Below are 14665 nucleotides of genomic sequence, written 5' to 3'. Positions count from 1 at the left end.
GTGTTCATTATTGAATTAAATTCTACATGAAAATTAATTACACAGAGGATAATTTCTAGAGCTTTTAATTGCAACAACTTGCTTGTTGGTTTGAGAAAACTGCTCCTTTAAAACAATGTTAAACATTCATATGGATATTCCAAAGGCCAGGAAAATGAGCCAGCCTTGAAATTCAGGCACAAGAGTTTGAATGACTGAAATAGGGGGGAATATTTCATACTTACTTTTCATGTAAATTTTATCCCATCACCAACCTTCAGATGGTGAGCAGTTAAATGAAATTGTTAAATCAGCTCCTTGAAAGCCCTTGGAGGACTCGAACCCAAAGAACCAAGCAGTTTGGTGTGGGGCCTTGCAGAGACTGGCTCCACCACATGCACAGTTTAATGCAAGAGCTGTTGGACTTGAGATGTTAAAAGCTCTATTCACAAGTTTGTGTAAGAGAAAGACAAAAGCATGCTCTTAAAGTAGTAGCTTATAAATTGTGGAGTCCTAGCAAGAACCATTGGGTTGCTTGACCATTCCTGGGCTTGGTCATAATTTGGGAGAAATGGATGGCCATGAGAAAGGGCCTTCAAACCACTTATCCTGTACAGCTATGAGTTCCAAGGCTGTAGTACAGAAAGATTGATTGTGCTCAGAAATTGGGAATACATTTTCTGAATTCAGACCCATCTTTTCTGTTCTTCATAGTTGTGGCATGTGTATCCATTGGCCAGCATTAATGTTGCTCTCCTGGTACCTGCTGTGCTGCGGAGCCACATGTCACTGGAGATCAAAGTGTAAGATGGGCAAGACAGAGAATACTGGTGCAAACCTAAGAAAACGATATTATCCTTTCAAATCTCAGTCACTACTGAAAAGAGCATAGTATTTCTGAGTTAATGTAATTGCTCTGCTCTTTGATTGCAGTTCACTTTTCTAACTTGTGCAAGAGTCCTGAAAGCCTTCGTAGGGGAGTAACAAAGCACAGAAGTCTGTTTGCCTTCAGTTTTTGCTTTCTTGGTGTATCTTTTTACAAGGATGAATTGGGAAGCAAAATTATATGGATGACTCTTAGTGAGAACAACATGTAACTTCTAGATGCTAGGACTGAAGAATTAAAAAGCTGATTGTTTCATAAAGGGTTTTAGCTTGGCATAGTGCTTCTAAATTAAAGTTTCTCTAAGCTCTTTAGAATATTTTCAGGTATGCATACATTCCAATTATTCTGATTTTTAATTGCTGAAAATACTGCTCTCCTGAAGAGAGACTGCATGAGTTTTTCTCATCACTTCAGTCCTTAGAGCCGGTGTTGCTAGTCACTGTGCTGAGTTTACTTCTTTGCTGCTGTAACTAAAGGGAGTTCCAAACTGGAAAAGCCGTGCTTTTCTGACATATTTTTAAATCCACAGAAGCTGCTTAAACCTGTACTTGGAGTTTCTGTGATGCTGCACCTCTCTCCTTGAAATTGTAGACTTAGCTTCTTTCTTTTTCTGTCTTTATCTTATTCCCAGGAAGAAAACAAAGCTGCAGGCTTGTGAGGGTCTGCTTTTTAAAGCCAACTGTTTAGGGGAGATTCATTTCTCCTAGAGCATGAGGTGAGGATGTTAGTGTTTGGGGGAGGGTAGAGGTAAAAGCATGGGACAAATGGAAAAGGAGTTTCTCTCTGTTTCTCTATATTTAGACCACCCACCAATCTTTTTTATTCCGTGTGTTCCCTTGTCACTCAGCAGGAAAAGTGCTACCTCCATAGCAGAATCAAAAGCTGAGGAGGTCTCCAGCTGTGAAGAGAGCCTCTCAGGGTCAACAGAAGGGGAGTTGTGTCAGAGTTGCTGTTTTCTGGATGATTTTATTCAGCATGGGCGGGAGGGGGAGGGAAGGGTTCCTCTCAGTCTGGTCAGTTGGATGGGAGCATCTGTGTTCTTCAGGTTCATCCAGGATTCCCTTAGGAGTGCTTTTGCATACCCAGTGGTTGCTGCTGGTGAATATTTGTGCTCCAACTCATGCCCAGACACAATCATCTATAACTGACCTCTATTTTGATCAAAGCAGATTCTTAAGCCATCACTTGACCTAGTAAATCCCTGAGTTTGCCAATTCACTTGTCACATGAACACAAACACCTGAAGCTTTGTTTGCAGGTTCTTTTTCAGTAAGGTACCAACTCCAAAGCAAAGGCCAGTAATCCTGAGAGAGAGAACAGTAAAGCCCAAGAAACATTTCAGAACTTCTGCATAGTTTATCTTCTCTTTCTGATAATGTCTGTATGACAAATATAAATATGATACTAAAACTTTACACTGAATTGCATTTTAAAGCATATCTTGATTCTCTTGCTCCTGTGCAGCATTTGCTTTGAATGGGATTTACTGAATGTGTTTCTTTGTTCCCCAGGAGAATTGAATGCTTGTGTCTGCTTTTCAGCTGCTGCATCTTACTTTCACTTTCAGTATTGCTTTTGATAAGATTAAAAGGATAGTATTCTGGAAAAATCCAGGCTGACGTGATGAGTTTTTCCCTGTTTATTTTTTCCCTTTTTAATATCTTTCTTTGGGAGGTTAAGTTACTTTGTACTTGGTAAAAAATTTTTAAGTCCCTGCTGGTGTAGTCCATTTCCTCTCCACCCCTTACTGCTCTACCTCTGCAGGATTAACTTGCACGGGACTTTGAAACCATGTGCTTGCTAGTGTTATTTTTGGTATTGACATTAATTTGGCATGCACACAAGTACTTAGTGGTAAATTACAATGTGTTTTATCCTGTAATATATGCAATATCATTCCCATTTATATCAGATTAGTTGTTTTACTATGAATATTATTGCATTGTATGTTACAAAGTGGTGAATCACCCTTAAATTGTCCTTTATCTAGTTACAGGAGTTTTTTCCCTCCTTACAAAGCTCCAATTTATTTTGCACACAAGAATTCCACTAAATAATTAGAGCAGAATCTTGAAGCCTCAGAGAGTGCCAGTTTTGAGGGGTGAGAGCTGCTTATATATGCTAGAAACAGTAATACGTCATCATGAATAGAGATTTCTCTATCAAATGTACAGAAAGCTATAAATCTGAACATTTTAATTGTAGTTGCTACTGGAAATTCTCAAATATATAGATATACTTTTTTTTAGCAAACAGAAGCTAATAGCAACACTGCTAAGTTCAAATGTGGGCTGCCTTGGCTTAGATGAGAGGGCAATATGTCTCCTCTGCCTGATAAGTAAGAAGTATAACTCTTTTCATTTCAAGAAAGAAGGGCCAGTTCTGAGTACCTGAAAAAATATCAGAAGAGTGGAGACAATACATTCCGCTCAGAAGCTGCTGGCCTGCACACCAAGGCCAGCACAACTTGCTTGTGCTTCAGTGCATGGTGGGATGCTGACTCTGCATTTAGGCCTGACCTCCTAGAAGCTTGTTGCTATTCAGTGTTGAGATAAAGGTATCAGTGAGACCAATAAGGGACAATAGAAACTATAACACACAAAATTATAGGCAATAAAATGTCACTTCCAGCAACTACTTTAGTTTCATATTTTTTCCCAAGTAGTTACTTTCCTTCACAGGAGTTGCTTTCCTTTACAGGAGTGAAGAGATTAGGTTCCTCTTCCTAAAGGTACTTGGTTTATCCTTTTCAGAAATATGGATTTTTTTTCTTTGTATTTCCCTCCTTATATACTCTTACTTGACTTCTTCCTTGATTCATCTATCCTAGTATTGCTGGGAGATCTCAGTGTGGCCAACCTTAAGCTTGTGCTGGATTTAACCTTGTAGCACAGCACATCCAAATGCTGTTGTATCAGCCCCAAACATTCACTCTAATGTCACTTGAAATGATAATACAAGCTAGGTGAAAGTTTCTAGGTGTGATTCTCAGAGAATCAGAAAAAAAAAGATAGCCAACAGTGTGCAAAATAGGAAAGGGAATAGAGTTTACTTCATTCATCATTCAGAAGCAGGGAGAAACTTGCAGAACTGGTGTCAGACTACACTGAGAATCATTCAGCTCTACTCCCCCCTCTGTGTGAAGAAAGAAACTTTTTTTTTTGCTGATATAAATTAGACACATGCTGATCTTGAATGATAGCATAACAAAGAATGACTGCAGTAAAAGAGGGGTAGGCAGTCCCTTTTGAAGATTTCTATGCATATTTTTGGCACTGCAGGGAGAAGACACTGAATCTCAAGGTATTTCTGAAAATTATTATTAAAGAAAAAGATATTGTGGAGTTGGATTTATTTGTCAATAAAACTGAGGAAAAGATTCACTGTATTAGTAGTCTAACAACTCAACATCGATGAGAGATGATTTATTAAGCAACCGTGTGTCACTGACTGATATGTTCAGCAGCACAGGCAATTTGCTATTGATAACTACTGGTAGAACACACTGGATTTTGCTTCTGGAGAGGCAAGGTCCTGGCGTGAAAGAGTTCAGGTTTGCAGTGCTTTAGCTCACAAAATGATGTTTGTGCGTGTTGCAAAACAGTGGGGGAGTCACTACAAAACACAGGAATTTTTTATGTTGCTTAGACTTGCAATGTTCAAGGTTTTTGATAAGTTACAGCACCAGGGACGTATTTGTCTGTGTTCCCCTGTTTCTCCTTTGCTTATTTTGATTTGGTGTGCAAAGTGTTCTGAAATAAGGGTGTTGTTTTTTTTTGAACACAAAGTTGCTTTGTAATTAAGCACTTGAAACATTCTCATCTTAGTGATGGAGTAACTTTGTTTGTTTTCCCAAGCTGGTTTTGCCATTCAGGGCTTTAAAGATGCTGTTATGCTGTATCACAGGGCTCACTTGGAGGCCAGTGCAGAGAAATGGAACAGATTACTGACATCCCTGGAAGAGTTAATCAAATGGCTGAATGCAAAAGATGAAGAACTGAAAAAACAAATGCCTGTTGGAGGGGATGTTCCAACCTTACAGCAGCAGTATGACCACTGCAAAGTAAGTTGCTTAAGTTTTATGGATATGCTACTGTGAATTATGGAATGAGGCAATTTTTGTATGGGAGAAATGATGAATGCTTCCTAGTGACTTATTTCTATAAAAAAGTTCTAGCTCTCCACCCATTTTGCTTACCGCCTTGCCTATTAAGGCACAACTAAGATACACTATAAAATTTCATCTAAACCATTTTTGAGGCATATGTTCAGTCTAAACACTTTTTCTTTACTGTTCCTTGATATTTTTGGAATTCTGATAGGTGAAGCTGTTATTTTACTCTAAAAGTTAAGGAAGGCATGCAAAAGTAAGAAGTGACCAAGAGTCATGAAAGCAAAGATGAATGTAAATTCAGTAAAACTATGAACGGTGCCCTTCTATGTGTTATTAAACTCAACAGTGGTAGCAGCCCCCTACCCATGCACATTTACACTGCAAAGATGACTCAAAAATATTTCAGAGAGCTAAAATTTTTTCTGTGTATTGTGCTGTTGTAACTATAGCATGGTTTTCTGGTTTTGCTTGTCCTGTTCTGGTTTGTATGTGACAGACTATTAATTCCTCAATAGTTCTCGACAGTAAAATAGTCACTTGCATCTGCATTTCTTCATTCATGTAGCATGTGGAGTCTGTCTTGCCAACTCTGATCTGTAATCAAGTGAAGATGGTTTTGCCATTGGAAAAATTCAATCGAGTGAAGCTGGTTCCATCTCATTTGTTGTTCTGTACAGTGTAAAGAGAGAAAGAGAACAATGCAGCATTATATAGCTAATTGCATGATAAGTATGTTCCCCTCTGCCAGCTACACTGGTGTCTTTTCTGCTGCAGTGTTTGGTGAGGGCAAAATTTAAGTTTGGAAAAACTTACTAATACAGAAATACTTGGAATACTGGGGGGAAGTACAGTATGAGCAGCACTTTTGCATCTTCACTCCAAAATAGAAGTGCTTAAGGAAATCTGCATATGTTTCTTCTTAATTTAGTCTTTTAAAGTAAATTTATTAGCATAAACTCAGGAACTTTGTTTCTTGAGAGTTCATCTCTTCCTAATCCACTTAAAGCATCAGGCTCTGTTTGTAGGTGCATCTGCTGTGATTCTTTTTATAATGATCAAATGTGCCAAAGAGCAATAAAAGGCTGAAACAGAGCCAAAATGATTTTGAAGGAGGTCAGTGGAAGGTGGTAGACCTCTACAGGTTGTTTTCTAAAGGCTTGTTTGTGTCTTGTGTAGATAACAGTGTGTGCACGATAGTAGCAAATAGTACTAGTATGTGCCTCTCATCTGAAGAACGCAAATTGATTTATAAAACTGGGGCTTTATTCTGAAGTGGAAAAGTTTAGTAGTAATGGTGCTGGATGGCTGATTTGGACCACTAGTGAACTGCAGCAGTATGAAGGAGAGAGCACCTCTGGGCTGTTTAATCCTTGCCCTTATGCTTAAAGAGTAACTGATATTTTGTTAGGTGTCAAGGTTAAGACTCTCGTGAGTTTATCCAGGAGCTTTTGGAGATTATTCTTTCATTTTTCAAAAAGGCAATTTTCTTGCAATGTCACAGTGAGTATTGGATATAGTTGCCTGAGTCAAGTATTTAATATGAGCTGCATTAATGGTCTGCAACAGCATGAAGTTAAAGCCATCCTGAGTATCACTTTATTTTTTATATACCTATGCCAGCAAAAACACTGTATACACTTGCAGGTATTTCTTAGATGATGTTTGGATGACTATTTCCAAACAGTTATTTTGTTTGGGGAATCAGGAAATTCCCATATATCTTGTAATGATACTGTGTATACCAAATACCAATTATTAGCAGACAGCATTTCACATTCTGTTGAAGTGTTGCTTATTAGCTACTGCCAGAGGAGGGGAGCTGAACCACAGCTGTCTATTGGTTTGATTCTCATGGCAATGCTTCACTGCTGTTTCTTAGCAGGAGCTGTTCATTCCTTGCTGAAGCTGCAGTTTACTAATAATAAACTTGATCAAGTTGAAAAGTTGTGGTTTTTTTCAGAAAGAAAGTGAAAAATGAAGGGGTGAAAAAAAAACCCAACCAAAAGCTGACAAAATAAAACCCCAAAGTATCTAGAAGTCCTTCTGCTTCCTCAGCAAAGTTAAGTGATTGATTGATTGATGTAGTTAGGATGCTGGATAAAGTGTCCAGGAGGACACTTGGCTGAGGAGCACAAGTTTTATTCCTGTAATAATTTTTTCTTTTCAAAAGATTATGCCAAAACTGCCCTTTCAGTGGATTTTTTGTAAACTTCCTATAATTCCATGTTGTCAGTTGCTCTGTGCCTTGTAGTGTGGGTATTGCTGGCTGGTGTCATTTGCTTTGCTGTTAAGGTGTTCATTTGGAATTTCCTGTTAAGCTGGGAGTTTTCTATGTTTAAGGTGTAACTGTGTCAGATGAATATTGCAGAGATATGATTTGATTTCCCTAGCTCTGAAGGATACTCCCTTGATTCCACTTCTCATCACCAGCTGTCCTGGTACTTTTTAAAATGTTTCTTTGCCCATGCTTCTTCAAGCATTAAACCTCCTGAACATTTCATTTTTAAGATTTACCTTTGATCAAAGGGGTTTTTTTATGATCCGTTGTTGAGTTTCTGCAGCAGCACATCAGCTAACCTTGAAACGGTTCTCCCAGGTCTGTTTGTGTGCCTCTGCTCTCCTCTTTCCTTTAGTTTCATACCTAAATGTAGATTTGAAGTTGTCTTGATGCAAATTGAGCAGTTCAATACCTCACTTTGTCTCCACTACTCTGTGACCCATTTCCTCCGTTTTTCAACTTGCTTGCCTGATCTTGTCCTTGCTGGCACTTCAAAATCTAAGTGGTAAAATAGTGGCTCAGCTCTGTAAGATGTGCCCTCATGATAGTCCCATCTCCTTTGCTTTATTTTTCTGAGTTCTGTTGTATTAGCATTACTTTTTGCCTCTAGTTACTCAATAATTGTTGTTTTTATTAACCTACTTTTTTCCCCTTCAGGTACAGGGAATGAATTCTTTGCTTCTACTTAATGGCACTAATTCTATAGACCTCTGTTAGTATCTCCCTCCCTCAGTGCTTGGCTTCAGCAGTGCTAGATAGATAAGTACAGTATTATGTGACAGTTTGGGTTGGCTCACATTGTTTGGGTGCTACTGAGGTCTGTTTGGACAGGAGGAAAGAAATGGTTTGCTGTTTGATTTTTAAACTTGTTTTTGTTTTAGATATCTCTCATTCTCCTGTGTTTTAAAAGCAAACATTGCATAGAATACTGTTAATAGGTTGAATTAGGGCTACAGATTTAGCCTATATTTCCCAGCTTAACAGAAATCTTTCAGGATGTGGCAAATATTTATAATTTTTTGACTGTTTTTGTATGTTGTTCAGCCAAACTTCCATCAGCTGGAAGTTTATCACATACTAAATGCTGAGTCTATCAATAAGCACATCCAGTCTGGGTGTTGAGTGTTGCTCTGTGTGTTGCAGGGGCAGGGCAAAAGGAAATTTAAACAATGGTGCATGAATTTCCTATTTTGATTATTCGCAAAAATTCTTCGTCTTTAGAAGAGGGGTTGTGGAACAAGAAATCCTAAGAATACTGGAAGATTTGGGATGCTGAGAAGTTTAAAAGTACTTGAGCTGAAAAGTTGTTCATATGGAATGTACATACAGCTGAGTCTATATTCACACTCCAGAAGTGTGGGACACAGGGAACGGTTTATAGGGAAAAGAAACCAAAGGCACTTACCCTTTCAGAGTTTATTGCCTTTTTTTCCCCCCCAAATTTTATTTTCTCGCTGTTGCTAGTTCTTAGCAGCAGTTCATGTTTCCCTTTCATTCTGTTCTTTACCAGTCTTCCATGTAAATATGTATTTAGGGTTTTAATGTGTGTGATGCAGATTTTGGTCAGCTGCATAGACCAAGAACAAAACCCCACACCAGCTCATCAAAACTGAAAAACCAGAATCACCATCCCAAGCCTGTTCTTTCCAGACTCTATCCCTCAAAAATCCACACCTACTTGCATATTATAGTATGCCAGAAAAGAAAATCTGCAGCATTACCATGAAAAATTAGTGGAATTGCTTGTGCAAGTACCTAGGGTCACGTGTGTGTACAAGAGGAGGCAGCACAGATACTGACACCTTGTTCTTTGGAGATGCACTGGGACCTTTATGTATCTCATTTTTCTACTGATAGAGTTTCTGACTCTAGCTTTTTGAAAGTATACTTTTGCTAAAATACAAAGAGTCCCTAAAAGCTATAAATCAGTGTGGTTTAGATTCCAGAGAGAGAACCAAGACATTTCAAATTGAGCAGAAATGGGTACCCTCTTGCATAAATCCTGTTGGCATGTGTCTGCATAAATGAACAAATGTCTAGCTAATGCTAAATAATGCATGCATCTTGGATCAAAGAGATGCTTCACTTAGCTTCATTTGAGCTCAGAATGAATTGGCAAAGGACCTGTGAATGTTTGATTGATAATTTTATATATATGGATAGGTCATTAATATTTTAGATACTCTTCAAACTTTTTGGGTTGCTGTCTCTGTATTTCATGTTTCAGACTTGTTTTGTTAAAGTAATCAAATAATGAAAGTTGTAGTATTTCAGTTTGTTTTACTCAGCTGTTTTCACTTAATCAAAGGTGTTAGCATAGCCAACTGGAAACTACTTTCTATGTGTTGTTATCCCTTCAGGGTGCCTGTAATTCTGTTATTCTCTTAAACAGAGTGGGAAAACTCTGTGAGGAAAAAATCTATTTCTAGCCTTGAGCTTTTCTTCGCTTTTTCAGTTTGCCCCTGACTTTGGGCAACAGGCTTCTTCTTAATTTACTTCCTACTTAGTTATTCTAGATTTGTTTTTCTGGTATATTTTCTGTATTAAAATATGCTTCCATGTTGGGAATTACTAAATCTAAGAATGAAAACAGAAGCATTAAAGTATTGGTGCTGCTTTAGGCTATACTCTTAATATACTCTTAAGTATAGAAAAAGCTTTATTAATTGTTACTCATTTCATCACATAAGACACAAAGTACACAAAATCTCTGCTGCTTAGAGGTGGTCAGCTAAATTGGTTGGTCAGTTAATGTGTGGTTGCTAAAACATTAATTTTGACTACAGTGTGAGCTATGAAAGGAGAATTATGTGGTCCATGGTTGGAAGTGGAAAAGCAATACAGCCTCTTGCTTAGAGGAAGAGCTGCAACTTGGTGTGATGGAGAAGGATGTGATGGAAGCAGGAGCTTGAGCAAGATGTACCACGCTGCTCTGAAGCAGCTCTTTAAAGTCAGGATGTGCTTTCAAAAACTGCATGCTCTAGCAAGAAGAAGAATAGCCTTCCCAATAGTCTATCAGCATTACCGAGGGGTATGAGAACTCCTTAAGTAAACTCTTGAAAAACTTAAGAGTTTTTTAAGAACTCTTGAAATTTTGCATATTTGAGAGTCCTGAATGTTGACTATTGGTGAAAAAAATCTATTGTGCTACACTGAAAGTATGTACAGTACAAGGACAGTACAACTCATTAATCTTTAACTGAGACTTTTCTTTGTGGTGTGTTTAGGATGAAAAAGTGGAAATTGTGGGTGGGAATATTTTGTTACAGGAGAGGAAGAGTGTAATTAATGTTTGAAGTTAAATGAGGATTCTCAAGTGGACAGACTTATATCCATTGCTCACTAAGGATTTTTTTAAACTGATTTGTGCATTACATGACTGATTCAGGTGTGTGTCACTGCTCTCCTGGGCTTTTTCTCCAGAAGAAAGATATACAAACAAAAGCATGGGACAAAGAATAAAGTGTTAAATTAGGATGCCAGTGCAGTGTATTTTTAACTTTGACAAAAAATAGTTTCTCCTGGCTGTATTTCATCTTGTTCCCAGAAGTGTGGTTGTCTTGCGATAAGTCAGGAAAGTTGCAACAGATCAGTACTTAAAATAATAAATAACCTGGATAATAAAAGAACAAATTATTCTGTCACTAATGCAGAGTAAAGCAGGTTATCTTACTGTGGAAAGAAACAATTCATAGACACTTTTCCAGTACAATAAGTGAAACATTTCTGTGGTGTTGCCTTTTTCATAATATCATTTTGATGTACATAGCTCGTGCTGCTCTTTCCTGAGGAATCATTGTCTCATTTGTTTTAATCAAAGACTCCCACATAAATTTTTAGGACCTCACTGGGTCTTTTTCAAACCACTGAATAAAGGAAGATTTGTAGATATCCTCAAATACCTAAGAGGTCATTCTGACATTGCTGTGGAGGAGAATGCTTGTGTCATAAATTAGGCTTACATTGCAGAAACAACACAGCAATCAGCCTTTCTCTTTGTCCTTAAAAGACTGCCTGTTCCTGTGGTATCTTTTTATTTCACCTCACAAAAGACCACTCTAGCTCCATCACTGTTAGGAGTAGCCCATCGACAACTAATGACATCTTGTAACATCTTGATGCACTGGAATGTAGCAGACATCTGTTTCTCTCCTGTGTCTTGTGGCTGGCTGTGGCCTGACCTTCAGGGGTGAGCCATGAGCACAGCCAGGAAAGGTGATGGAGCACAGGCACATTGGTGACTGATTGTTAATCTCCACCCATAAGACAGGCACTCTGTTCTCTTAGCTACATGTGTTGTTCATCTTGCTGTGTTCTTCTGACTCTGCTATATCCCTCAGGAGCTAAAGTGACTGCTATTGCATGTGATACTTAGGATGAAGTTGCACCAATGCAATATTTGACACTGTAATACAACTGTGGCATTTTTGTGTCATTTCTGAGGATGCTCAGTATTTTGTTGGCTGTTTTTTGATAAGTGGCATATTAAACAAATTATTTCTGGGACCTGGCAATGAAACTCCAAAGACCTTTTCTCCTAAGCTGTAACTGCTCAGAACTGCTCATGGATTTAAATTTGTGTATGTTTTTTCCTAAGATCAGTTGGTATTTCAATTGCATTTAAAAATGCTGGGTGCCTCCTGAAACCCAGGGATGATATGTCACCAGATGAGCTGCCTCACTGGATCCCAGAGATGGGATGGTATAAGGAAATGAGACAGGACATTTCTCTGAATGCAAATATTGTTTTTTGCTGAGGTCTGTTTTTCCAAAGGCAGAGAGCCAGGAAAAAACACTGGCACAGTCACAGCGAATCTGTTTTTTCAACTGGAGAGTGCTGCTAGAGGGCCACAATAATACAGGGTCCACTGCCATATTTTTTTCAGATGCTTTCATAGCCTGTATTAGAGATGAAAACTGTTTGTCCTGCTCATACCTTTCTCATTTTGACACCAATTTGAGGTTCTTTCTGTATAGTCAATAAAACCAGCTCAGCTTTCCTTGATTTCTCCGGGGTCTGTTTTGATAAACTGGACCACTAAGAAGAAACTCTATTTACCAAGGCTGTTCACTTGTTGTTCAAGGAGTGGAGTGGAGCTTGTAGAGATTAATGCAAATCTTAAGAACCTTTTTATATAACTTTCACTTTTCCATGTGAAATCTGTGCAAGCACTAGAGAGATTTATTTTCTTTCTTCTTGTGTTCTTCGAGGGCAGTGTCCCCTATGCATCACTGTTTTGGAGAAACTGAACAGATACATTAGTTTATGATGCACTTCTTAAATATACAGTAAGAGAGAGGCAGTTACTACTTTTAAATCCTCCTGAAACTTACTGCATTTGTAGACAGGGACTGGTGAAGAAACTTTATTTTCTGTTAAGGGCATCTTAATCTAGATCCTGCTTCTTGCTGCTGGAGGCTCTTTAGGGAAGAAGAATATTTATTCCAGTTAACTCCTGAACTCAAGGATCCTCAATCCCTTGTTATTACTGTCAGTAATTCACCCTAGGAAGATCAGCAATAAATTGGAAAAATTGTGTTTCCATGGCAGCCACCCACTCCTGTTTTCATGCAGATTCTAGAGACTGAAGCTACGTTTCAAAATAGGGGAGGGGATGGGCTTCTGCTTTTTCTTACACTTTTCTGTTAGTTTTCCCATTTCAGTTTTGTTGCACTTTTAGAATGCAAGGGTAGGTATTGGTTAAATAGGCAAGGTAATGTCACAGGAGGTATTTTGTTCTGGTTTGTTTTCTTTCCAAGAACTCTTAACCATAGCTAATAGTTGTTCCTAGAAAGTTACCACACATCTGTATCTTCTGACCTGGGTTTCAGTGAATTTCTCTCCTCCAGGGTGGTTAGTCTGTGGGGCTAGGAAATACCTAGGAGTGTTACTAGAAGCTGTTTTCTTCTCTGAATTTTTGGTCTTTCAGCGTGGATGCCAAAGAGTGCTAAACCGAAAATGATGCTTAAAGATTTGAATCTTTCTTTTTAGGGAAGCTGCTGGAGGTTATGTTTTTGCTAGCATGTGTTTCCTTCAAAGTGAATTCAGTGCTGTGCTTCGGAAAGGTGTTATATTGGGTCTAGAGTTCCCACTCCCACACCTTGAGCTGCTAGAGGTCCTTACTACTTACAGACTCATCCAGAGTTAGTTGTTTTGGGAGAAGGATGGAGGTTTCTTCTTTTAATCAGATTTGGAACCTGAATGGCGCCTTTTTGGAATCTCATCTTGTGAGGCTGGTAACATGATTCCTTTCCTCACGCCATTTAAAGTATCGTCAGTAGTTCTCCACATCAGAAGACTTGGGGTACCCTGAGCTTCAGTATTAAGGTACAATTCCTCCATGTAGTGCTGTGCCTGGTAGGTCTGCAGTGTCTGCAGTCATTTCTTAGAGTTACTGGGATTACTTTGTTTTAGTCAGTAGATTACAGAATTTTATAAGCATGGTGTAATTAAGATAGAAAATATTTTCTTGACAAAGTGGCTGTTGATTGTGTGGGTTGCATTCCTTTTGGTTTATGTCTTGGCTTTGGGGTGGCTCTTTAGGCACCTCTTTCTGGAAGGAATGGTGTGTTGTCCTCACACTTTTACTACTAATGAGTTATTTTACGTGCTTAGTTGGTCATCTTGTAATTTATTCCCCTATAATGTGTGAGGACACTTTAAAAGCATCCTGTACAAAACCTAAGTTTTCTCAAGGGTCCTTTCTATCTTGTTGCTTAATGACAATGGAACATTATGTCAGTGCTAGTAGTGAAGCTACTGTGTCCTAAAGTGGTTTCAAGCACTATATATTAACTGGATGTCAAACTTGGTAGCCTGCTCTGCTAAATAGACAATACAAATGCAGCAACTTCTGTGACATGAACAGCCTTTTCTGATTCTGCAGTGAATGAAGATCAGCATTAACTCTAGTTTTTGGTAGTCTGAGATGCTATGCTATTACTGATACATGACTGTGCTGTTAGGTGGCTGCTGTTGGTTATTCCTGTGATGCCTCAGGTTTTAGCTTTTATATTTTTCAGATTCTGTACTGCTTTAGTGTGTAGTTCTGAGCTTCATATTAAGGGATGGTAAGCTCTCTTCACAGAGTAGCTAGACAATTTCTTCTCTAGCTGGGACCAAGGATAACTGATCCAAATTTCATGCCCAAGAGCATAAACAATGTGGACTGAAGAGAGAAAAACAAGAAGGATGGGACTTCATCAGCTAAAGCTATAACTGGACAATTAACTCCAATATGCTAATGGCCCAGAACTTATAAAAGTGAGAACCCTCATGATCGGTCATCCATTTTGTGACCATTTTGGGTTCATCTTGGGTGTAGCACTGGCTGAGCTCTTGTACTGCCCAAGGTGTATCCATTGAGGCCTTCTAATAAATACCTACTTTATCCTTTAACTCAGTTTA

The 14665-nt window shown here is 38.5% G+C and overlaps 1 protein-coding gene across 2 annotated transcripts in view; it reads left to right on the top strand.

Moving 5' to 3' along the window:
- Window positions 1–14665, top strand: part of UTRN (utrophin) — a 309554-nt gene that overhangs the window by 192001 nt on the left and 102888 nt on the right. For both annotated transcript variants that reach the window (XM_058021836.1, XM_058021837.1), the window contains one exon: window positions 4772–4928. In XM_058021836.1, coding sequence (XP_057877819.1) covers window positions 4772–4928 — 157 coding nt within the window. The remainder of the gene's footprint in view (window positions 1–4771; window positions 4929–14665) is intronic.

Source organism: Melospiza georgiana, chromosome 3 (genome assembly GCF_028018845.1).
Source record: "Melospiza georgiana isolate bMelGeo1 chromosome 3, bMelGeo1.pri, whole genome shotgun sequence".
Classification (NCBI taxonomy): Eukaryota; Metazoa; Chordata; class Aves; order Passeriformes; family Passerellidae; genus Melospiza; species Melospiza georgiana.
Note: the sequence above shows the minus strand (reverse complement) of the source record. Positions and strands in the feature narration are given on the sequence as shown.